The 24,896-nt window shown below is 41.8% G+C and overlaps 3 protein-coding genes across 8 annotated transcripts in view; 2 read left to right on the plus strand and 1 right to left on the minus strand.

Moving 5' to 3' along the window:
- Positions 1-14,365, plus strand: part of mdn1 (midasin AAA ATPase 1) — a 62,729-nt gene extending 48,364 nt beyond the window's left edge. Inside the window, exons 81-102 of the mRNA XM_042391074.1 lie at positions 1-138; positions 269-465; positions 686-847; positions 1,649-1,786; positions 1,999-2,134; positions 2,249-2,421; positions 3,796-3,927; positions 4,159-4,300; positions 5,521-5,834; positions 5,933-6,091; positions 7,104-7,205; positions 7,298-7,496; positions 7,588-7,761; positions 7,915-8,072; positions 8,247-8,336; positions 9,511-9,626; positions 9,888-10,062; positions 11,193-11,266; positions 11,360-11,474; positions 11,961-12,027; positions 12,986-13,128; positions 13,211-14,365. Coding sequence (XP_042247008.1) covers positions 1-138; positions 269-465; positions 686-847; positions 1,649-1,786; positions 1,999-2,134; positions 2,249-2,421; positions 3,796-3,927; positions 4,159-4,300; positions 5,521-5,834; positions 5,933-6,091; positions 7,104-7,205; positions 7,298-7,496; positions 7,588-7,761; positions 7,915-8,072; positions 8,247-8,336; positions 9,511-9,626; positions 9,888-10,062; positions 11,193-11,266; positions 11,360-11,474; positions 11,961-12,027; positions 12,986-13,128; positions 13,211-13,396 — 3,290 coding nt within the window. The 3' untranslated portion in view covers positions 13,397-14,365. The remainder of the gene's footprint in view (positions 139-268; positions 466-685; positions 848-1,648; positions 1,787-1,998; positions 2,135-2,248; positions 2,422-3,795; positions 3,928-4,158; positions 4,301-5,520; positions 5,835-5,932; positions 6,092-7,103; positions 7,206-7,297; positions 7,497-7,587; positions 7,762-7,914; positions 8,073-8,246; positions 8,337-9,510; positions 9,627-9,887; positions 10,063-11,192; positions 11,267-11,359; positions 11,475-11,960; positions 12,028-12,985; positions 13,129-13,210) is intronic.
- Positions 14,366-14,767: 402 nt separating this feature from the next.
- On the plus strand, positions 14,768-16,819 carry lyrm2 (LYR motif containing 2). The gene is made up of 3 exons (XM_042391073.1): positions 14,768-14,899; positions 15,745-15,885; positions 16,526-16,819. The coding sequence occupies exons 1-3, from the start codon at positions 14,855-14,857 to the stop codon at positions 16,604-16,606; spliced, it is 267 nt and encodes an 88-aa protein (XP_042247007.1). The 5' UTR covers positions 14,768-14,854; the 3' UTR covers positions 16,607-16,819.
- A 1,898-nt stretch (positions 16,820-18,717) lies between these two features.
- The window catches only part of ankrd6b (ankyrin repeat domain 6b), a 53,088-nt gene continuing 46,909 nt past the window's right edge, over positions 18,718-24,896 (minus strand). For 3 of the 6 annotated variants that reach the window (XM_042391072.1, XM_042391067.1, XM_042391068.1), the window contains 4 exons: positions 23,911-24,063; positions 21,227-21,340; positions 20,665-20,965; positions 18,718-19,882 (listed from right to left, as the gene is read on the minus strand). In XM_042391072.1, the coding sequence (XP_042247006.1) occupies positions 19,296-19,882; positions 20,665-20,965; positions 21,227-21,340; positions 23,911-24,063 (1,155 nt within the window). In that variant the 3' untranslated portion in view covers positions 18,718-19,295. The remainder of the gene's footprint in view (positions 19,883-20,664; positions 20,966-21,226; positions 21,341-23,910; positions 24,064-24,896) is intronic. The other 3 variants (XM_042391071.1, XM_042391070.1, XM_042391069.1) reach the window with 3 other exon arrangements.

Genomic DNA, 24,896 nt, shown 5'->3' on the forward strand with positions numbered 1-24,896 from the left:
ATGACCAGCCTGCCTTCTGCTCTGAGTTCTCTGCTGAACTGGAGACAAACATCAACACGGTGCTGTGTGCTGTCCAGACGCTGGTGAAGAGAAGGGAGAGAGAAGAGCAGAGAGAGCAGCAAGGAGACGTCAAGAGAGGTGAGAACGATGTGTTTATGTGCAACAGGCAGAGTTGTTCATTACAAGTAATATCATCAGAACCATGAGAATGTTATGTTTTCTCTGACAGCATCAGTGGTTGTCTACATGATGTCACTCTATGTTTCAGAGAGTGCTGAAGAGGTGGAGGAGGATGAAGAGCCGGTGGAAGACCTGCTGAAGCCCGGTCACCTGACTCGTCTGCTGGAGGAGGAGCTGACAGCTGAGGTGGAGGCTCTGTGTGTGGGAGATGTGAGCGCCGGGCTGGAGAAGCTGCTGAGCCGCCTGAGGACACACAGAGACTCCTGTCAGCCACCGCAGCTGCAGGTAAACACAACAGCTGGATATATGACATGTAGAATACTTCACTGTCCAGACAACATACTCTGTACTGTGAAAATGAAACTGTAATAGTTTGTTTTCATCTAAATTATTATTTCAGGATTGGGTGTTCTAGCTGTTCATGGGTTAAATTGTGTCATCATGCAATTCCATCAGCATCTGTAATGTTCCTGCTGTGTGTGTGTGTGTGTGTGTGTGTGTTCAGGAGGTGAACAAGGCGTGCAGGATGCTGGTGCGTCTGGAACCCTTGCTGGGGATTTACTCTGACCTGGTGCGTTACTACCTGGCTGTGTCACTGGGAGCCCACAGGAGCACTGGGAAACTGCTGTCTGTACTGGGCAGCATCTTCACCGAACTCGCTCAGAAGGTACACAAACAACAAATGTGACTTAGTCTCGCTTTCATGGATATTCTTTAGAGATCTGGGCATATTTAAAAGGATCAGTATCAGCTAAAGCTGATCAAATTTCAAATTACAGTGTGTGGTAGTGAAAATGTATTGTGCACACTGGTGCGAGTGACTAAATCCTGTCGTCCTGCTGGCAAAGTGTACAGATTGGCTTAACTCCAGTTCTAACTCTTTCTTTCTCACTGGCAAAGAGTAGCAGCCAGCAGCTTCACATTTTTATCCAGCACTGACTGTCAAACACTGACATCAGTAGATCATACCAGCTGTTGCTAATCAACTTTAATTCTGTGTATAACTTGATCGCAAGCAAAAATTAAACTTAGATGTTGTTGGGTTTGTGTGCTCTCTATATCCGGTGTCTGTAATATCCCAAAGATCATTTGTGACTGACTGTTATTATATTTCCAATAAGTCCAACAAAGTGACACATCTCCTCTCTAGATGATCACATCAAGTCAGTTTCATGAGTCTCATTCTTCAACTTTCATTCATATCAGATCAGTAATTTAAACTGATCAGTTTAATAGTTTTGAACTAGAATATTCAGTATTTGGATTAAGTAGCTCATGAAAAATGTGCCAAAGTCAGAAGGCTACAGCTGATATTTCACTGTGACAGATACATATTAAATCAATATTTCATATACTCTGCTGTTATATAAAAATAAGTATCAGATCAAACTCAAAAACTTGATGGAGACATTCCTAGTATTATTAGTATAAATGACTGATGTCCTGATTGTTCTGTTGTCCTCGTCAGGGTTTCTGCCTGCCTCAGGAGCTAATGGCCGGTGGAGACGGTGAAGGCGCTACAGAGTTTCACGACTACGAGGGCGGTGGTATAGGAGAGGGCGACGGCACCAAAGACGTCAGTGACAAGATCGAGAATGAAGATCAGGTGATGAAATACCTTGAATTTGATTACTAACCTGAACCTGCAGGTTTATTCTTGACATTGGAAACAGCAGGAAAAAATGAAATCTGAACATGCAACATGTGTGTAGGTTGATACCATTCACAGATGAACTTGTTGTTGGTAGTATTAAGTGTACTGCATGAGATCATTTGACCAGCATTGATCATGAATGTATCCCTGGCATCATGTTGTAGGTGGAGGACACCTTCCAGGAGGGCCAGGAAAAGGAAGAACAGCAGGATAAAGGGAATATCAAGGCAGAAGACAACGCTATCGAGATGTCAGAGGACTTTGATGGCCAAATGCATGACGGGGATGAGAATGAAGGAGGTAACTCGATTTGAGAGGTGGAGGTATCCTGTAGGCTTTTTTGGCATTAGATATAATGGAAATATGATGTCAGTTCAACTAAGAACGTCTTCTTCTTCCCTCTGTCATTTGCAGGTGAAGATGAGGAGTCTGACAAAGAGGAACAGGAGGAGCTGGACAAAAAGATGGGTGACCTGGGCGAAGGACAGACAGACACTCTGGATGAGAGAATGTGGGGGGACGATGAGGATGATGAGGATGAGGAAGGAAGTGATAAGGAGGAAGAGTCTGGCCAGGGCATGGACCAGGTACATGAACACAGTTATCACATGGGTTAGGAAAATAAAAATCCTAAAAGACAAATACATTCCAGGTTGGTATTATCTCCTAAGAGAAGGCTGCTGTATAGTTTTCTCTCTAACCTCACTCTGCATAAACCATACTGAAAATATCAACAAATGTCTCACTTCACTCAAGAAGTAAATATTTAAAAAGAATACAAATTTTGAAAAGAGGAATATTAAACAACACTATGTATTATAAACCTGCCCAAATATTTCTAGTTGCTGTTTTTAGGTTGTTAGATGCCACTTTTAGCTGTGAAAGTGTCACCAGACTGAATATATATCAACAACTACTGGATGGATTGTCATGTCATTTTGTGTAGACATTTATGGTCTCTAGAGGATGTATCATAATCACTTTGGTGACCCCCTGACTTTTCATCTAGTGCCGTCATCAGGTCAAATTTTTTAATACCTGCAAAACTAATACTCATTCGATGATTAGCATATGCTAACATGCTAACACACTAAACTGAAATGCTGGACCTGATAAACATTACCTGCTAAACATCAGCATGTTAGAGGATAAGGTGGTTGTTATTCTGTATTTTTCTCCTCCAAAAATCTGAAAAGACCAAAACTAATGATGTGTTAAACTGTCTGTCAATACTTTCTGACTTTCCTACTTCTGTGGCTCCCAGACACAAACCCATTGATTCCCAGTCAAGATGTAAATCTTTAAAAATGATTCACAATATATATTTTCATTTTCTTTTTCTTTTTCTTTTATTTAATCTTTACTTAAACAGGTAGTCTCATTGAGACCTGGATCTCTTTTTCGAGAGATACCTGTGTATAAGAATAATCATGTACTGTTTAAGCATAGACAAACCGATGATTCACAGACATGTAATACACATTACTGCACATTAGTTTCACATTATGAAAAGCAAATACATAAGTACAACCTTTTAAAATCTTCATGTGAAATTAGAGAGTGTAAAACATACTCGGTAATTTCTTAACCCTCTTGTTGTCTTCCCGTCGACCATGCAACTTTTGTCCTCCCGGGTCAATATTGACTCAGGAGGACAAAAGTCCACAGATGTTATAAATTTTAATAAAACACTCAAAGTTCAATGAAAGTAGTGATCATTACTTTTACATGCAAAGTGTGTGGTATGGAACCATATGTGTGATTTTCAGGCAATTAGATGAAAGAAATCCATATTTCTGATATAAAAACATTTGAAAACGGGTCAAATTTGACCCGAGGACAACAGGAGGGTTAAAACAACTGGTCACTGCAGATTTTAATCTCTGTGCACATGGGATTTGATCATAATATGAAAAATATCAAATGTCAACCTTAACTTGTGACACTGTGGATTTGTTTAGGGTGAATCTGAGTTGGTTGCTAAAGACGACAACTTGGATGCTGCAGACCCCAACAAAGACAAGAAAAACCAGGACAAAGATGAACAGATGGATGCAGAGGAGAAAGAGAAAATCAACGAACAGGGAGATGAGGTAATTATTTTATGTAGGAGAAGGAACGAAGAAGTTCTCTGATATCGTTGCCTCAACGCGGTTGCAGGAGTCATTAGACATCGTCAATGTCATTCCCTTCCTTTCAATTCTTTTCACTTTTGTTCTTTCAAATGTTTAATTGCCATGTAGAATCAAACATCATTAAACTTTTGACAGATCTCTTATTTTATGGCATTGCCGTGTCTGATCTGTGCTCTATCTGTCTCCCAGAGGGAGTTTGATGAGAATGAAGTGGACCCCTACCACGGTCAGCAGGACAAGAGGCCTGAGCCTGAAGCCATGGATCTACCAGAGGATCTCAACCTGGACAAGGATGATGAGGCTGGAGACGATGGAGAGGGCGAGGGTGACGGTGAGACCTGCTGCTCAATTAACATGTGCAAAGCTGGGTTCTGGAATATGTTAAGTGCATATGGCCATAGTTTTTACAGAGTTTCTGATTTCTTTTTTTCTGTTGTTTAACATAAATTTGACATTGCAACAGAAGTCAGATACCACTAAGAAAAATGCAGCAGTCAAGGGATTTCTCTATGCTCAAGGACATCTCTCAATTTCTTAAAAACTTATTTTATAGTGTCATTGACCGCTGACTCTTAACCGGCTGGTAGGAGCCACAAGTGATCAACAACTGCTTTGGTTTGGAGTCTAATTTCCTCTAGGGACAAATAATCATGCCTCGTTGCCATGTTAGATCAATTGGTGCCAAATTTCAGTACCTTGAGAGCAGGTTGTGTTGTGAATTCAAATAAATATTCATTAGATTCCTTATGATCGTAAAGCTCAGCAGTCCTCGCCATTTTACAATATGCATTATGACAGTAAAAGGCATTTCCACCAGTCATTTTGGCCTTTGTCATGGCTCAAAAACTGACATCCATAGAAAAGCTTGGTCTCATCTTGAACCAGAGCATCTGCAGATTAATTCCATACCCAATATTTTATGATCCATTTAGGCACAATATGAAATGAATAAATCCCCGTTTTTGTTTTCTTCACCACCATCTTGACTGTACACACCTGTACACACTCTACTGAGTGCAGTCTTCTAGTTGAATCTTGAATCTTTTAGGAATGTATCATTAGGAATGATTGTTATATACTGCTGGGAGTGCTGAAATAAAATTTAATTTATTAATAACTAATTCTAGGCCATATTATCCCTAATGGTTTTCCATCATACTTTCATATTTTAGTTGGCATGATCATGAAACATTTCATTCAATGTGGTATTAAAAAGGTCTTAAAAAGTATTAGATGTGAATCCTGTGTTGACTTGTCAGTATGTTTAGGCTTTGGACTGTTGGCAGCAGAGGAATTGAAAAACGTCACCTCAGGCTCTGGGAAATGTTCTTTTATAGACTCAATGAGATCAGTCATTGATAATTGTTTGTTGTTGCCCTATTTCTGTTTATAGCACTTACATAAAGTTTAATACTAATGTTTAGTGATGCTTCATGATGTCTCTAACAATGAAAGAGAAATACATTCTGTTGTTGAACACAGTGTTTGTTTTGACATTTAAATCTGGATATGAGTTCAGTGGAGTCTCATGGCACATTTTTCACTCTTCAGAGGAGAATCCATTCGACATCGATGAGAAGGCCATGGCTCCGGATGAGAAGGAGGATGGACAGAAAGATGGAGAGGAGGGAGAAGGAGCAGAGGAGATGGAGGAGGAACAGTCTGACCAAGCAACAGAGGAGAACGGTCAGCAGCCCAAGACTGAGGAGGAAGAGGAGGGAGGAGGAGAGAAAGCAGAGGGAGACGAGGAGTCTGCTGAGAAAGATCAAGTAGAGGAGGAGGAGGAGGAGAAGGAGGAGAGAGGAGAGGAGGCAGGAAGAGACGAGGATCTGACTGTTCCAAACGACAAAGGAAACAAACCAAAGGTGTGTATGTAAACCAGCTGCAATGTAGGATCAACACACAACTTGTCCACACACAGTTTTGTTGTGTGTTTGACTCTCGCGACTTCTCACACCTGCAGGATGAGGAGGATGAAGGTGCGGATGAGGATGAGGAACAGCCGGAGTCAGCTGAGAGGAAGGAGCACAACACAGACGGTCAGACTGGAGAGCAGAATGTTCAGAGTGATACAGCTGTGGAACTGGCAGGAGAGGCCTCCGAGAGAGACCAAGCTAAAGAGGTGTGCTTCACATTCACTCACTTCACCTGCCTGAAGTCTGTTAGACTACATGAGACAAATGACAGGACTCAGGAAGCCCATAGGACACGGTTCAAAGCCTGCTGCAAGTTACAACGTGAGTGGCAGGCAAGAATAGTGAAATGAGTGGCACACAATGCAAGGTTTAAGCCATCTGGGCTCTTATTTATCAAGTGTGTCTCAGAGTAGGAAACTGTTTGGTCCTATTTTTAGGAGACGTAGTAAAAGCATTTTTATCAACTTTCTTAACTTAGGAAATCACTCATATCTCTGCCACTATATAGGAGGGCTGCAGAGGTGTCCTAACCTGTTGCAGGAGATAGTAGAATATAAAAAAAAAAGAATATTTGAGACTGACCTTATGCAGGATGCAGAGAACACATGCTGTCTCTGCAGAAACCACTGTCTTCATAACGTTAACATTATTACATGTATTGTAGTGGGGAACATGCAGCTTCGTAACAGTGATGATTCTGTTACAGCCAACAATTACAGCATCATCAATCAATCTTTGATCACACTTATGCACATCAGAAACATAATGTACATGATGAGGGTCCACAGTGAGAGCGGACTCAAACTTATAGGAACACAATCATGTCATCTGCATAATGACGGATATTTCAACTTCATTAAATCAAAGAAATATGCTCTTGTTTTTTATTTAGGTTATTTCATAGAATAGCAGAGCCTGGCCTAATATTAGAGAGATATGTTCTTTTCACAAGACTGCGTTACATTACAGAAATAATTTTTCTCCCTATGTGGGGAACATAAGTTAATCTGCATCATGAAGATAGTTAATATATACACATATACACAAGTAGATATATTAAATAGTCAAATGGGATCATATCTTTTTTTATTTTTTGTTTTTTCAGATAATAATGTAATATTTGAGAGATGTGTTCATAAGGTACATTTCTCAACACTGGGTGACATTACAAAAATATTTCCTTGTCTAGAAAATATTTCCATTTTCTGTGTTTGTTAGGAGCATGGGAGCGGAGCAGCTGATGCCAGCCAATCAGAGGGCCACCAATCAAAGCTGACAGCAAGAATGGCTTCACAGAAACAGACTCAGAGCAAGACTCAGGTACGGTCAGCCTCAGAGTGAGCCCGAAACATTTTTCTCTGGTTTGTATTGGTCTCATCTCAGTTTTCCTGTCTTTAAATTTCCTGTTCCAGAGCTTTAAGAGAAAACCTGGTCAAGCAGACAACGAGCGGTCGACGGGTGACTACAATGAACGCATCAACAAGCGTCTGCGTACGGTGGAGAACTCTAAAGATCGGACTGAGGATGGCAGGCAGAGTGACGCCCAGCAGGAGTCAGACCTGTACGAGCACATCAAACAGGGAGAGACGTCCTACGACACTCAGACATACGGTGAGCACCAAACACAACGCGGGAAAAGAAAGTTAACAGTTTAGTGACAGGTTTGAATAGATGTGATATGTGTTGATCTTGCTGCTTCCAGATGTTGCCAGTGCAGACCAGCAGAAAGCAGCAGGGCCTCAGCAGGACCAGGATGAAGATCAGAATGATGAGGATGTCGCCATGGAAACAGAGGACCAAGAAGAGGACCTTCAGGCTGCTGAGGTCCAGGAGCTGAAGCCTGAACAGCTGGACTCTACCAAGACCTCCCAGAAAGGTGTCAACATATCTTCTCATCCTGCTGATTTGTTCCTAAATAACTCCTAATTCACTTAACTGTTTTTGGCAAACTAAAATGTGTTTTGAATTGCACTTAAAGTACAGATAGCATCTGAAAAGGCCTTCGAAATGAATGCATTTTCTTGTACAGGTATAGACAGTGGAGAGATGGAGGTGCAGATGCAGGGAGAGGAGGAGGAAGAGGACAGGTTGAAGGACCACCAACATCCCAGAGATGAAGAGCGAGCAGAGAGGAGCACAGAATCCACTATTCACACTGTTCCTGAGCTGCTGTTGGACGCCATGCAGGTACATACTGGAACTAGTACCAACACACAATTATTATTATTATTATTATTATTATGTTATTTTCTTATTATGTCGACTGTTTTTAGTTGAACAGCCTCTGTCATTCTCTCAATGTTACTTTGTTGTAACATAAGAAGAGTCTTACTGTTTGTGTGTGTGTGTGTGTGAATACAGAAAGCAGAGAGGGACCCAGAGGAGATCAGGAGGGAGATGGAGCTGCAGTTGGAAGCTTGGCACAAACTGGCTCCAGGAGCTCAGGAGGAGGTGAGTTTTGTTCCAGAATTAGTCTTTTTTTCCCACCATTTAGAAAGACTGACATCTACTCTGACAGACAGACTGATTTCTATCTGTTTATATGGATAATAAAAACAAACTGCATACAATAGAAAGCATTATTATACTTGCCTACTTGAATACTTGGAGGAGGGCTCACTTTGGCAGGAATTGTGTCCCTTCTGCTCCAGCAGCCCTAAATAAAATACCTGGCTGAATACTGCGTATAAATACGTGTATACTGTGTGAGTACGTGTACCCGTGTATGCAGGTATATGTGGGGGTTCAGGAAGGGGCATGAAGTGTAGTATATATGACAATATGTCCGCTGTATGTATTTGTATGTTTTTTTGCGTGACATCAACATGTGCAGATTGTAAAAACAAATTCACATCCTGGGACAATAAAAACTATTAATGTTATCTGTCCTACAGAAGGCAACATTGCTTCATGCCTCCTCAAACGTTGGGCATGCGGTGTCATTATAAAATCTTACCTTCATGAGTTACTTAACAGATTGCCACAATGAAGTATTTGTTCATAAAACTTTACTGAAGACCTTAGATAGAAACAATCTTGTCTCTGTGGAAAAGAGTAGACGTACTGTAAATGAATTTCTTAGTTATGTCAGCATTTGCAAGCATCGTAAATATAGTGTTTCATGTATTAAATGCACATTTAGAGCTCATAAGATGTAGCCAATCATGCAGAATATCTTCTGTCTGATGGGTTAACAGCTACTTTCAATTTAAATTGTTTTCAGTGATGTATTTAGTCTCCACTGGTGGTATTTAATGTTCTCATTGGCTGAAGAGGTTGTAAAAAAGTCTCAAAACAAACAACTAAATCAATTTCAAATTGAAGAGTGTAAAAGAATTGAAGCTGTATTCAAATCTAGTGTCTCACCATGATCATATATCTCTGCTCTTCACCTCTTCTCTAAGGTCAATTCAAACACATCACAGGTCCTTCGGATTCATCACACACCTCAAAATGTTCCTTTTTTAGAAATCAAGCATGCCCTCAGAAATGATCTTCACATAACCTGCCATCATAAATACAAGAACAGTAGCATTAAAATGTCTCAAAAAGGTTTCATCATAACATGAACCAAATATGAAGTATGTGATACAGATACTGAACATGTAACTGATCTGTGTTCCAGGAGAGTGCAGCAGCCTCCATGTGGCACCAGTATCAGACTCTGACCTCAGCTCTGTCCCAGCAGCTGTGTGAGCAGCTCCGCCTCATCCTGGAGCCCACGCAGGCCGCCAAACTCAAGTCAGTGCCACCACACCACACTGCACCATGACAGCTGTGATTTATGTAGTCTAGTGAAAGATGCATTAACTATCTGTTCCAATGAATTGCTAATTATTGTTGTTTCTTTTGTCTTGATTTTGTCTCTTGTGATGAAACTTGAAAGGGGGCTAAGTTCTCATTGTGTGTCTGTGCTAATGTTATATATCTAATCACCTCAGGAGAGAAATATGTTTGAATATACCAGCACTTTGTCATTTGTGATGTTGCACTGCTCCACAGAGGCGATTACCGCACAGGGAAGCGTCTCAACATGAGAAAGGTGATCCCCTACATCGCCAGCCAGTTCCGTAAAGACAAGATCTGGCTGAGGAGGACCAAACCCAGCAAGAGAGAGTACCAGATCTGTCTGGCTGTGGACGACTCCTCCAGCATGGTGGACAACCACTCTAAACAGGTGAGAACCAGGACTACCTGCAGACCTGCGCCTCATGTCCTGCTGCTACAAACAGGGAGGGTCTAGTGAAAGACACTATCTAGTTGCATCATGGGAAATGTAGGATCCAGTGTTTTGGAGCTTGATACATTGTAGGCATTAAAAGTCAGACTATCTCAGCAGTGTCTCTGTCAGTAGTGTAATACTCCTCCACTTCAAAGCAGTCAGAAGAGCAGAGACATAACACACATGTAGAAACGTCATGTGAAATAACCAGTGCTGTTCTAACCTTGGCAGATAATAGTGTGTCTTGTAGAATTATGAGCAGATTAAATCACCAGAGGTCTCCAGGATAAGAATGAGCTGTCGGGCCTCCATTAACCTCCCCCCTGCTGTGCAGTGTGTATACTAGAGACACACTAAGCCCATCTGGGCATAATTTAATGGCTCAGTATCGACTAGAATAAACCCAGATCAACTGCCGATCCTCAGCCTGCTGGTGCTGCAAAGCTGCTCTCAACAGATGTGTTCTACAGAGTGAAAGTGGAGCGTGTGAATGTGAAAAATGATTTGGGCACATCGATGTGAATGACTCGTGATATCTGACACCTAGTTTGGAAAATACACAGATTTGTTAAATTCAGACAACAAATGATTGAGACAGCTGCTGTCAGTTTGTGTCAGAACTCAGCCAAAGATCATTTATGAGGGAAGAATCTCCACTCTGTGTTTTTGTAGTTCTAATAACTCCAACAGAGTGAGATGAGTCACATTCTCCAGTTAAACTGTGATTCATATCAGATCAATAATTGAAGATGATCAACAACATAAAGCAGAACTTTAGATGTCTGGATTAAGTAGCTCATGAAACATAAGGTGTGCTAAATTTATGCTTCACTTGCTATTTTAATGGACTGTATGAGATACATATTTAATTTTATGCTGCTGTTTGTCATCTTACAGAGTCAGAAAAATAAAAATATGTGATAAGTTATATGAATGGAGGAATAAGTTATTATCTCATAAATAAGCTAACACTGTCTTGTGTGTGTGTGTGTGTGTGTGTGTGTGTGTGTGTGTGTGTGTGTGTGTGTGTGTGTGTGTGTGTGTGTGTGTGTGTGTGTGTGTGTGTGTGTGTGTGTGTGTTGCAGCTGGCGTTTGAATCCCTGTCGGTGATCATCAACGCTCTCACCCTGCTGGAGGTGGGACAGGTGTCTGTGTGCAGGTACAAATATTCACTTTCACCGCACCGTAGTGAATATATATGCACAGTGATGACGCTCACACGCTAACATTTAACGTCTGCTGGCTTGTCTAGTTTTGGCGAGGAGGTGCAGCTGCTTCATCCCTTCCAGCAGCAGTTCAACGATGAGTCTGGAGCTCGGATACTCCGACTCTGTCAGTTCCAGCAGAAGAAAACCAGAATAGCACAGGTGTGAATCCTGTCTGTGGAGGGAATTATTAGATGTTATTTATTTATACATTTATCATGAACTATCAGACTGTTCATGTCAGAACCTTTGTAGTTTAATTTATAACAAACCCTCTTTTATTTCCTGACTTCCTCGGCAAATGCTCCTTTTTCTAGAAGCTCTTACTTAATATTTTTTTTATGTAAACAACTGGTGAATGGAAGTTAGAACTATGACCACTAGATGGCGTAGGTTGACACTTTTTGTGTCTCTGAATCTTGGTCTGATGAGTATTGAGACATAACTTACTATCGCATAATAAAAATGATAAACTGCTTTACATGAGACACAAACAGATTATATAGATTACATTTTGTTTCCTATTTCTTATTTATTTCTGAATCCAATATGATGTATTGACCTTGTTTTGGGTCATGATAGTGCACCTCTTCCTGTCACACTGACTCTCTTCACTCCTCTCTCTCTCTCTCTCTCTCTCCTCTGCAGTTTTTGGAGACCTCAACTAAAATGTTTCTGGCAGCTCGACAGCAGATTCCAGGATCTACAAATTCAGGTAATGACTGGAACTGCATGATGACTCATTTTGCTGACATACTGTTGTTGGAAGAGAAATCATCCATCATGTTTGAGATTTAGAGATTTGTATCCTTCAGTATAAAGCAAACCTGTGCTGTGTGGTTTCCTGACAGTGTTACAGGATGTAAGATGTCAAATCTACCTTTTTCATACTTTAAAGTATAGTTTTAAAGACATGAATAGGAACCATGATTGGATGTTAGAGCTAAAATATCTGATTGGTCGGTTGGTGAAGATTTTGGAACTTTCAAGATAGTGTGGCTGCTTAAGAAATGATTGTTCTGCTGTTCTACCCGTGTGCCACGAAGTAAATGGAAACAGAGCCCAGGTTGTATCAGATGTCCAACAGACAAGCCTTTATTGTAGCAGACAGAGGCGAGGAAGTCCAGGATCAGAGCCAGCTCCTCTGAGGGGAAAAAACAAGTGATTGTGATTGAAGCTATAAAAACCTCTGATGAGGCAAACATTTCCTTCTCATGAAACTGGGATACAGGCGGAATTATAAAGCTGCTCTGCCAGCACCAGACCTGTAAACGCTGACTCACAAAGACTGGAAACTACAGAACTGCCTCAGCAATACTAACATAACCTAATAAATAATCTGATACTTTGTTGTTTTTGAAAGATGCCAAAGCATGGCGGGTGATCTTCCAGCATTAAAGCTGCACTTATCAATAATTTTATATTAACAATGGATGAAATGCTTATGTGTAATGTGAAAGGAGTCACATTTAGTGACTATCATGACTCTACAGTTCCTCTCAGCTGTACAGAGCCTTTTAGCCCCTTTAGATTGTTTTGGTTTTCCTCCACCTCATTTCACAGTGTACTCCAGAGTACACTGTGACATCACTGTTGGCTCATGCAAACAAACCCACTTTACCTGAGTGTTGACACATAACTCTCCACATCTCCTGTCTGACCTCCCTCCACAGAGACGGCCCAGCTGCTGGTCATCGTGTCTGATGGCAGGGGGTTGTTCCTGGAGGGGAAGGAGCGGGTGATGGCAGCAGTGCGGGCAGCACGCAGCGCCAACGTCTTCGTCATCTTCGTGGTACTTGACAACCCCAACTCACGGGTAAGAGACACAGAATTTGACCTTTTTTGGTTTTCTAAATCTAAGTGTGTAAATGTAAGTAAACCCTGGTGCTGTGCTGCAGGACTCCATCCTGGACATCAAGGTGCCCATATTCAAAGGGCCGGGAGAACTGCCAGAGATCCGCTCCTACATGGAGGAGTTCCCCTTCCCCTTCTACGTCATCCTGCGAGACGTCAACGCCCTGCCAGAGACGCTGAGCGACGCACTCAGGCAGTGGTTTGAACTCGTCACGGCAGCCGACCAGTAGACCAATGAGAAGCCATCTTTTTCAGGAAGGGAGAAGTGGGCAGCAACCAACTGCACAATGCCACTCTGCTGCTAGCGTCTCAGAAGGACTCAAAAAAGAAAAGACGGTTTTGCCGCTGTACATGTGCCTTTATTTTCTTATTTTTACTGTCATTTTAGTGGACTGTAGAATTTGATAGCAACCTTTGCTGTTTTGTCTTTGTTATCAGGGGAATTCTGTTTCTTTTGTAATGTAACCAGGATTGCTTTAACTTGCACGTCTGAGATGAAATGATAGAAACAAAAATGTGATTCCCTCGTGTGTGAACCACCTCAGTGAAGTCAGTAAATACCTCTGTCCCTGTGTACTATACCCCTGATTCACATTTGTGTGGATGTTTTAGTCAGTGTTACCATCACTTATCTTCATTGTGAACACACGCCGATGATGTACAGAGCTGTGGGATTGTGTTTTGTGTAAAAGAACTTCCTAACGTCATTACAGTAGCATGTCGGTATGGTCATGACTGACACTCGGAGGAAGTCAATAATGTGCCTTGGAGAGGAGAACAGTATCGCATCTCACTTCACACCTGATTCAGCTGTTGGGGTGATGGATCAGAGGCACAGTCACAGCTCCGTCAGATATTCGGCTCTCATGCACTTTGAAGCACAGAGACTGCAGACTCCAGTTTTGATAAATGTCCCAGTATAACCCATTTTAGTGGTTTAAAGACACATATCTGCAGTGTTCATCTTCCATCCATACTTGTGACTTCCGCTAAACGAGACCTGGGAGCTCGTCACTGTGTCCGTTAGGGGTAGGTGTTGATGAAATGTGCATTGAAGTGTTTATTATCACCTCTGTGTTTTGTAACGTGGACTTACATGTACACAAACATATCGGTCATATTTAAAAGGTTGTTTCTTAATGCATCCGTGTGTCAAACCCTGACACGAATGATCCTGACAATAAACAGTTTACAAGGTTGCTCTGTGTGTTTGTGCTGCTTATTGACCCTTTTCACAGAAGACATTTTGACTTGTCATTGCAGAAAAATCCCTAAACTATTCTGTGTTAAATACAGTACCAGTCAAAAGTTTGAACTTATGTCATATATAATAATATATCAGTCAGAGGGACCAAACATCTACTTCTACTGCAATACTTTATCTACATCAAGCTGATAATACGTATGTGCTTTTACTTAAGTCAAATTTTTCATGCAGGACTTTGATTATAATGGAGTATTTTCACATTGCTGTATTAGCACTTTTACTTCAGTGAAGGATCGGACTTCTTCCAACGCTGCTCAGGTGTCTTCATGTTTGTTACAGGCTGTTCCTGCAGTTGTCCTCCTCTCCACCAGAGGGCGACACATAGTGAGTTAGCCGGTATTATTTCCGTCACAACATCCGATCGTCAGGCTATTGACCGAGTGGTGTTACATCCATACATCCCTAGTTACAGCTGTGAGAGATGGCAGGTTCAAGGTTACCTGTCGCAGCGCTGTCTTTAAAACAGGTAAACACACTCAGCAGCGGAGGGAAAGTAGTTTAGAGCTAAAAGCTACAGTCAGTGTTTGATTGACTGTAGCAACACGTTAGCAAGCTCTACACCTGAATAACATTGCTACTCTTTCATTGTTTTACACTCCAAGGAAGACTTCTGTCCTTTTACTAACTTAATCTGTCCGGTGTAACGTTACCGTGAAGTAAATGAGTTTAAATCTTCTATCGTGTGTGTGTTCACCGGAGACGCTGAAGTTAGCTTCAGATCCGGAGTTAAGGGGAAAGGTAAGGGTAACATCAATAATGATATTTAGTGGCAGATTCTCTATTATTTCAACACTTACACGTATGAAAGAGTGTTAACTGTTAGACATCGTTGCAAAAAAACCTTAACGCCGTTTGAACAGTTTCATCTGTGAAACCTTTGTTTTCTCATGAAACCAAAAAAGATTTCAATGATATTTCTGTGTTTATAAGCAAATACAGGTTTCACAGGTGTGAACGTGTGTTTAAACAGCGTCAATGCTACAATGTCTAACATTCTTTCATAAGTGTAAGTTGCGAAAAAACAGCCGTTAAATATTATTTTTGATGTTTCCATTAACTTTCCCCTTAACCCCGAATCAGAAGCTAACTTCAGCGTAGTTCACCGGAGTGTTTACCTGCTGTTTACTGAAAGTCAGACTGCAGGTTTAACATATATTACTTACATATATATAGTTTGTGTTCACTGAATGTGAATATTCTGTTTCTAATCAGATTGTGTTGGAACCATCGTATCACTTAAAACGGATTATTCTTGGTCCAAAAGTAGATCAGTTAAATGTGATTTTAACTGTCTTGTGGTTTCTGCATCAGTTTTTACAGAGACAGAAAGTTTTGGGGATTTACAGGAACATGTTGAGAACCATACGGAAGGTACCAGACGAGACAGACAGGAAGTACCTCAGAGACTGGGCGAGAGACGAGTTCAAGAGGAATAAAACCGCCACAGACCAGGTAAACATGTCCGAATGTGTTCACTTTATTCACCAGGACACCAGGACCAGCCCTGGTGTCTGCTGGTCAGAATGAGGAGCTGAGTGACGTACAGCAGTGTGTTCATCAGGAGCTTTGTTGATGTTTCTTCACTTGTGACTGACAGGCGTCACATGACTGAAGAAGCTTTTCAGATAAGATGCAAATTGTCTTGCAGTTGTACAGTATATATATCCTGTGACTAGGACGATGAGTGTTTTCACTGATTCATTGATTGATTGATTGATGATTTTTTTGTGGGGAAGACACTGTAATGTTTATTATCTCAGGGCTCCTTTATGTCAGGAAAGTGAAGAAATAAAGATGGTAAACTTGGATCATTTTCAGATTTTTGAAAAGTTTGTGAATTGGATCAAAAATCATTTTTCATTCACATACTTATTTATTTTTCATGACTACTGTTAATCATTTACTTGAAAAGTTGATTTGGGAGCCTCATTAAATGGACAGGCTTGAAAGTTATGATCATTTATTCAAAATCACAGTGTTTAAACTAAATATAGACTTTTGAGCCGGTGATTGTGTAGAGATGTTTTATTTATTTTCCCAGCATCCTCTGCTCTGTTGACTATTGATGTTTGTCATCTTATTTTTCTGTCAGGATGCCATCCGGATGATGATCACACAAGCTAACAACCACCTGGAGGAGCTTCAGAAGTCTCTGGCGTTGGCAGGGAGTTAACACAGGCTGCTCTCTGTTACTGGAAGTGAACAATGCAGGACGGATTGAAACTCTTGGATACTGGTTCAAGGCTGCTGGATTAATGGGACTGACCTCATCCTGTGCTGCTGATGAAGATCTTTTACTCATCACCATGTGAGGCTGCCTGAGTTCATCTGACAGACTCTTGTTTGTGTTGTATATATGTAATAAACAGGAAAACATGAAAACACAGATTCAGAATGATCTTTTTTTTTCTTTTATAAAAAATGTTGTCTGGCATTATCATTCAGAGTGCATTAAATCCACTGAAGACCAATTAAGCAACATGTATGAACAGACAGTCACTAGATCAACTGTACAGCAGATAATAATACTGCAACACAACTCTGAGCTTTCTTCATGCAACGTGTAACTATCTGTACAGGTAAAGACGGACAGGAGGCATTCTGGGAGATGAGATGACAGGTAGTCAACGCTTCAGGATCAGGACTTGGCTTGTTTGTGTTGCCATCCTCAGCTGGGTAACAAAAGGTCAATGTTTTTGTATGAAAAGCCAGTCTGTACGTGTGTTGCATCACCTCTCACTGTCCAGTTAAGTAGATAGTAAAGAACTCGTTCCACTGACACTAAGACAACTGGAGCTAAAGATCTCCAGACATGTTGTAAGATGTATATACACACAATACTCTACTGTGAATATTTGTGTAAGATAGTTTTTCCACAAAAAAAAGTTAAATTATCTTGTTAAAATCCTTAAAATGACATCTACATCTTCTCCCTCATTCAAAATCCCAGAATCTATGAACATACAAGTCTATTATATGTGTGTGTGTGTGTGTGTGTATAGTTTGTGCACTGGAGGTTTGAAGTTTCCACATCACACTTGTGTAAGTTGAATAATGAACCAGGATTGGCTCCAAACTATTTGTGATGACACAAATCATGCTCAGTGGCCCGTCCTAAAATCACATTTACAATGAGTTGAGAGAAACTTTCCACTTTCAGCAGATAAATGTGAAAACAAACTCTGCACATCCATCATTCTGTACAGTGAAGCTCGAACATTACTGAAGGAACAAGAAGCAAAACACATTATGAGTGGAAGGGGACTTTAAAATAGAGCTACTATAATTACACAGCGGCTACACAAACCTCCACATCTGGCTGGATGGCAGTGAGGACTGACGTGTGACAGCGTGTTTTAGCTTGAGGCCATCATGTGTTTGTAGATCACATCTACGGAGGCTGGAGTGTGCTGCTGGAACAACCGTAAACTCTTCCAGTCACCGTCTCCTCAACACACTGTTCATAGGCAGGTCAGTGCACCTGTATGTGTGTGTTTTGAAGCTGCACATCTTTAAATGAAAGTGAAATGGAAACTGTACATGTTAAAGCAGGAGACATGAATTATGACATGGACTAATAAGTCAACAGAATACCAAAGAGAAGCATTTAAAAACAAATTCGAAAATGTATTTTTGCAATTTCATTTTAATATTCAATCATTAAAGAAATATGATAATATCCCTGATATTACTTCACTATTTTACTTTTACTTCAGTTTATTAATGCACCATTAAATACTAATTTATAAGCTTTTTTATAAGGTGATCTATTCACTAAAGTGATTAGATGTAATCACTGAAACACTGAAAGTCTAATTATTGTAGTGGCACACTCCAGACTCCACACATGAGGCCATGCAGCAAAACTAAATATTAATCCATGCAAAAATAATTCAGTAATCTTATATCATAGCTGCAGACTCTTCAACTTCCAGCAACATTTGACGTTTGAATGGAAAATATAGCACCCATGTGATTTACGTAGAAAAGTGTGTGTATGTGTGTGTGTGTGTGTGTGAATAAACAGGTCTTCCTTTGCAGGTGTGTAGTCACAGACACACCTGCATTAGATGCAGGCCGTGCTTGACGTGCTGCTGTGATGCAAACTGTTACACTGAGCTATGAACGTTAGTTAGTCAACTCTGGTTGAGTCCTGCACACCGGCAGAGTTGAAGAAAAGCTGCAGTTTTGCTCCTGGATAGGCACGTCTTCACCCAGACTGCTACTTCTGTCAGTATAGTGTTAATACAGCAGAGGAGAGAAGTGGTTGAGGAAGACAGAATGTCAAGAGACAACAAGCTTTATACAGGACTGAAAGACAGAGAGAGTGATTAGGGCTGCAGCTTCCCTAGACCTCATGGTTACTGAAGATACAGTGATAAAATGCATATTTCAGCACCTTTTTCTACCTACTACCAGTCTGATTCCAGCATAGAGACAACAAAAAGCTTATGTTGCTGTGATTCCCTCCATCCAGCCAGCTGTCACTGTGGTTTCCTTCCACACATCATGTATGTTAATGAGAGACATGTTTGCTACTAGAAATGGCACATTAGATCAATTTGTTGACATCTAGCTTTACATCTACTGGTTTATTTACAACGCACAGCTGCCTCATTACTACACTACTGTATGTACACATCTCCAGTTACCAGTAGGAAAGTAACCGCAACATGGAACTGGTTTTAGGCGTCTGTTAAACTGGGATACCTGGACTCCATTATGGTATGATTGAGTGGATCCAGCCCCACAGCCCTGGAAATAATGAAGTTATCAGTTCTATACAGTCTGTTTAAATGGCAGTTGACAGAGTGGAGTGTAGCCTGTATGTTCTCCAGCCAGGTAGTGACAGATGAGGTGTGTCAGCAGTCATCATGTCTGTTAGTCCTTAGCATGCGGAGTTCGTCCTCCAGATATGTGATCCTCTCGATCAGTGCCGCTCTGTCGGCCTGAGCCCTCTGATCAGCCTGCCAGCGAGCCTCCTGCACCTTCCTCTCATACCAGCGCTCCATCTGCGTCGACACCGCCTCGAAGAAGTACTGCGTCACCTCCAGAGCGTGCATGTTGTCCTTCTCCTGAGCGAAGGAGGGCTCGCTGGGTTGGTCTCCGAAGACCTCCAGGGTCTTGACCCCTGCGGCCCCTCTAGACTTAGTCCTGCCCTGTGAATGCTTCTTGTGGTGCTTCCCTCTGTCCCGGCCTCGCTCCCTCTCTCTGAGCCTGCTGTCAGTCCTGCTGCTGCTGCAGCGGCGCTCTGTGGCCGGAGACAGACTGCTGGCCCTGTGCCTCCTGCTGCTGCTCACCCCGCACACCGTCAAGTCCACATCCTGCAGGTCCTGAGGCTTTGCAGAGATCGTCGTGCGCTCCTTTGGACGAACCACCTGGGTAGACATGAGTGGGCTCCTGGCTGCTGCAGGAGAGGTGATGTCAGCATTATGAGCCTTATCACCATCTGTTGAACGTTCAAAACACATTCAATTCCACTGTAACCACTAAGCAGCATCACCCAGTCTCCTCATCATCAGCATGCAGTAGGACTCTGCAAGCATGACTTATCTACAGCTCACTGCTGATGGTTGACTCTGGCAGCATTGTTATTCCTTCCAAGAGTCATGACAGCGCTCTTACAATTATATAACATTAATTACATAAGCTACTGCAAAATAAGTCATAAGCTAGTATAATGAAGAAATGATAGCCTCATATTCAGACATGTTTTTCATCATAAGAAAACCTTTTGAGAGTGGAGTGACACCTCTTGGTAAGACTACAAACCTTAGCTTCTAAAATCGAACTCATATCCAAAACACTTTTTTACAATTTAATTTGAATTTTTACATTTTGTTCCTCATGAATGATTTTCACAACTGTTTAGTTGAACTGACAACAAACAGCTTCCTGTCAATATGTTGGACACTATGCAGAAATGACTGTACTCCAGCATGGCCTGTAAAACAGTTTGACCATTTTTAAATGATTTCCACTAATACATTCCAGTAACAAAATAGTGAAAAATGCCAAACTGTATCTTATAAATGATGTATTGATTTCTAAAAGTAGTAGTAGTTTCTGAGAGGTATTTGAACACTCACTAACAGTCTCATTTCTGGGGTCATGTGATGTGGTAGCAGGTGGGGTGAATAGAGCTTTTAGGACTGTGTGTGCATGATGAAAATGTAAATGTTGATATATTTGTTGAGATCTGGTTGGATGAGCTGTTAGTTGAGGACGTACCTGGAGAGCTCTCCACATGAACCACAAAGTAGTGGTTGGCTGAGCCGCCCTCTGCTACGCTGGCCTCGGCCCTGCTGGAGTGTAGGAGTGCAGGGCTGTCCTGGAGCTCCAGGCACTGGGAGCTGCCTCCCTGGGTGGCAGGCAGTACGGTGAGGCCGGCTCCTTCTGCATCGTTCAGGCCCTCTGCCACAGAGGAGGAGCGCTGCAGCTTGGTGCTGCTGGGGTCTCCTGTGACACGACCCTCCATGTTCTGCAGCTTGGACAGACACCAGCTCTTCAGCTCACTGACCAGGGACGCCTGCTTAAAGAGCACAACACAGCACACACACGTACTTATATTATCATGTCACATTTGTTGTACATTGTCCTTTCTTCTCCTCTGTTTCAAGTGCATCTTGGCTTATATTTTCCTTGCAGTTATGTTGACAGTTTCAGTTGGTATTTGGAATATTATGCAGAGATGCAGTCACCACTTTCAATGAGAACCACCTGTGAAGGCCTTTCAAAGCAAAGAAAGCAAACAGTGAGAGCTGCACCGCTGACTGTTGTTGCTTGGTGTTACCTGTCTCTTCTCTGTCTCCAGTCTCTCCTGCATGGCCTTCTGTTCGATCCTCTGCACACACTCGCTCCTCTCTGCTGACACTCTCTCCACTGTCATCTTATCAAGAGCTCGTATCTGACAGAGATCACACATATGAAAGCAGCCAGGGTTTGTTTAGTCATTCACTGCTACATGTTCTCTAGTTTTACTGCATTCTTTCAAGTATTCCCAGCGGCTACACACTCATTGCACACTCTATTACCACCCATCCACTTTTTTAGACAATAGTGTTCTTCTAGCTTTGTGTTGGTCCCTTTCCTGTTTCTCTTCACTTCCTGTCACTTGAAAGAACTTGAATGTCCTGCACAGTCCTGACCTCAACCCCATCCAACACCTTTGGGATGAACTGGAACACAGACTGAGGCCCTGTTTACACCAACATTAACATGTGTCTCAGGTGATTCGATCACAAGAGGACGGCTCTAAGTACAGGTGTGAATGATCACTGAGACCACATTTGGAGGTGGTCTGGGCTGCATGTGGCCACATTCATTTAGGAGTGTGAACACAATGTGTCCTGGGCCACATTAAAGGACCGCCTATTCAACTGACGTCCTCTATTTTCCAGCAGACTAGGCAGGGAATTGAATTGCTGCCTCCCAGTCGGTGAAGCCTCCATCCAAAGCTGTGTTCAACTTGTTTGATAACAGGATAAAGAAATGCATTATTTTGTTTTTCTGTTTTTCATGTGAATTAAAAAAACGAAATCCACCTCCTGTTTTTTCCTGTTTTCCCCGTTCCCCGAACCTGTTTACCTCTTCAAATCTACAACTGGAATAGAAATGAAACCAAAACCAAAAAATAACTTGTTTTTCACTTATCTGGCTAGAAAACATTTCCGGAAGCTAAAAGTTGAATTGTGTTTCCTCTGGATAGTTTCCTCTGTCCTGTCAAGTTGATAACTACAGTTTTTAGTTTTGCTGCACTGCTCGACATAATGGAGCTGTGGATTTATCAGGAGGAGCCTGCTTTACTCAGAGCGGGGAAGTGAGATCCAATCACAAGTGGTCACTCAAGACACATATGGAGACGCATGTTAATACCAGGTGTGAACAGACGTACTTAGAGCTGTCCACTTGTGATTGGATCACCTGAGACGCATGTTAATGTCAGGTGTAAACAGGGTCTGAGAGTCAGTCCCTGTCACCCCACATCAGTGATGAACCTCTCTGATGCTGCTGTGGTTGAATGGCAGCCGGTCCCTGCAGCCAGGTTTCAACATCTGAAACCAGATGTGAACAGCTTCGCTCCAGCTCAGTGTCTTGTCATCCAGCAGTCAACAGTCTTGTTTTCTTCCAGGTTGATTTCTCATGTTCATCTCTTGTATTTTGGCCTACATACCTATCCCTGTTGTTGTTTTGATGTTGTCGATTATGCGCTCCTGCCTACATCCACGATTGTATTTTCTCAGGCAGCAGTGATGCTCGTAGTACATGCATGAGTGACTGCATGCAATCTGATAGATCACTTTTATCAGAAGCTGTGAGCACATGTATTATGAATGTGTAGTGGCTCCAGAGGGAGATGAAGCCAAAGCGCCTGCACTGTTACTTTAATGTTCCACCTAGTCAACTGCACAGGGAACAGAACAGCTGACCTCTGCTGTGTAGCTACTTTTCTAGATGCAATCTGAACTCAAACAAATGCCGGTGACATGAAGACTTGTCACGCAAAAGATGTTAGGTTCTGTTGCAATGCTAAATCTGTGGAGTACTCTTTACAACACTGTTTACAACACAGTATTAATAAAGCAGGACTGTGTCTGTGTTGTGTAACTGGTGTAAGTATTGGGGAGTAGGCTACCAGTTTAATTCAACATATTTCCCATTAATGTTTGGGTAGAGCTGGTCTCTTCAAAATCACAGGTCATTTTTCCACTAAGTTGTGAGCGGTGCGACCAATCATTGGTTTATCTACTGAAGAAAAAAAAACTCTGTCTGTTCTCTATCAGACTGTTTTCTGTTACCTCTCCTTCTGAATCAGATTTTTTTTCCTTTTAAAAAGGAGAGAATCAAACAAACAAGTGTGAGCGAGCAGGACCAGCAGCTGCCGGTTTGTCCTTCGGGGCAGTGACACACCCAGCGGGGTGGGAGCTGGTCTGCTGCAAGACTCCCTTCACTCTCTGCTCTAAATCACAGGTTTCAAACCCCTGCTTCGTGGACTAATACAGGGCCTCAGAACATTTTCAGCCTCATAGGCTATTTTCGTGGTAATGGCCTTGAACTTGGTGTAGTTAAAGTAGGTCATAAGTAAGCAGGGAACCAGTTTTTTTACACCACCTTTCAGCATTCAGCAAAACATCACCACAGTTTATTAAAAGTCATGGTGTGCACTCTTTTTTTCAAGCTCTGTTGGCACCAAAGAACAACACCAAGACACATGAAAATACAGATGTGTGTCCTCCTTCAAGCAAACTGCTGTTCATCATGAGTGAGAGTGTTATTCTAGCTGAAGTTACAGACTCAGGTTTGTTTTAATCTCTCTGGATGACACCATACCAAAACTCAACCAAAAACCAATTGTGATCCAGGTGACTTAAAATGAAAAGCCCTGCTCTGCTTGTATGTGGCCAGTGTGTCTCTAAACAAAGCAATCCAGAAGAGCATCACAGTAAATGTTTCTGCTGTGGAGCAGAGGAACAGTACCTGGTGCTTGTTCTTGCGGTCCAGCTGGCCCATCTTGCTGTTCATCAGGTCCTGCACAGTGTGGATCTCGGTCTTCATCTCTTCCTTAGTGGCCTCCAGCTGGTTCTCCAGTTTACTGATGAGAGGCTCACAGCGGCAGCCGTTCAGAGGAGCCTGCAACACACAGCAGTCATCAACAACACTGCACATACAGCTAGTGTGTCCAACAAAGACAGACTGAAACTCCAGGAACAAGGTAATCCAAGTGTTTCGTCCGTCATACAGGCCGTTTATGCTAAATAGTAAGTTGTGAAAAAGCAGCATTGTTAAAAGGTGTTTTATTGGGCACACAGAGGGCCTTCTTTAACTATCACAATTTCAGCAATAGTTCAGCCAGTGAAAACACTTGTCACAATGTTTATCGCATCAAGTGAAAAGATACATTTAAGGTCAGTTTTTTTTAACTAATATTTCATCACTTGTGTGCTTTTTGATCCATGATGAGCAAAATATTGTGAATACGTAGTAAGGCCAGTGTTTTTCTGCTGCCCAAGCAGAGAAGAAAAGTACAGTCTGTGCCTGAAGAAAATGATCTGATCTGGTCTATGTGAAAGAAATGTTTCATTCAGAGTTCACTGAGCTAACTAACAGTGTGTGGACTGTTTTTTTAACATATTTACACGGTACCAATCAAATGTTTGGACACACCTACTCATTCAAGGGTTTTCCTTTTGTTTTCTACGTTGTAGAACAATACTGAAGACATCAAAACTATGAAATAACACAATGGAATGATGTAGTATTTAACAAACCAAAACCTGTTTCATATTTTAAATGACTCAGAGTATCCACTGTTTGACTGTTGGCAATATCTTAACCAGCTTCATGAGGTGGTCACCTGGAATGGTTTTCAATGAACAGGAGTGCCTTGTCAAAAGTTAATTGGTGGAATTTCTTGCCTTCTTAATGTGTTTGAGACCATCATGTGCCGAGGTCATGTTGGTATA

This window comes from Thunnus maccoyii, chromosome 17 (assembly GCF_910596095.1).
Source record: "Thunnus maccoyii chromosome 17, fThuMac1.1, whole genome shotgun sequence".
Lineage (NCBI taxonomy): Eukaryota > Metazoa > Chordata > Actinopteri > Scombriformes > Scombridae > Thunnus > Thunnus maccoyii.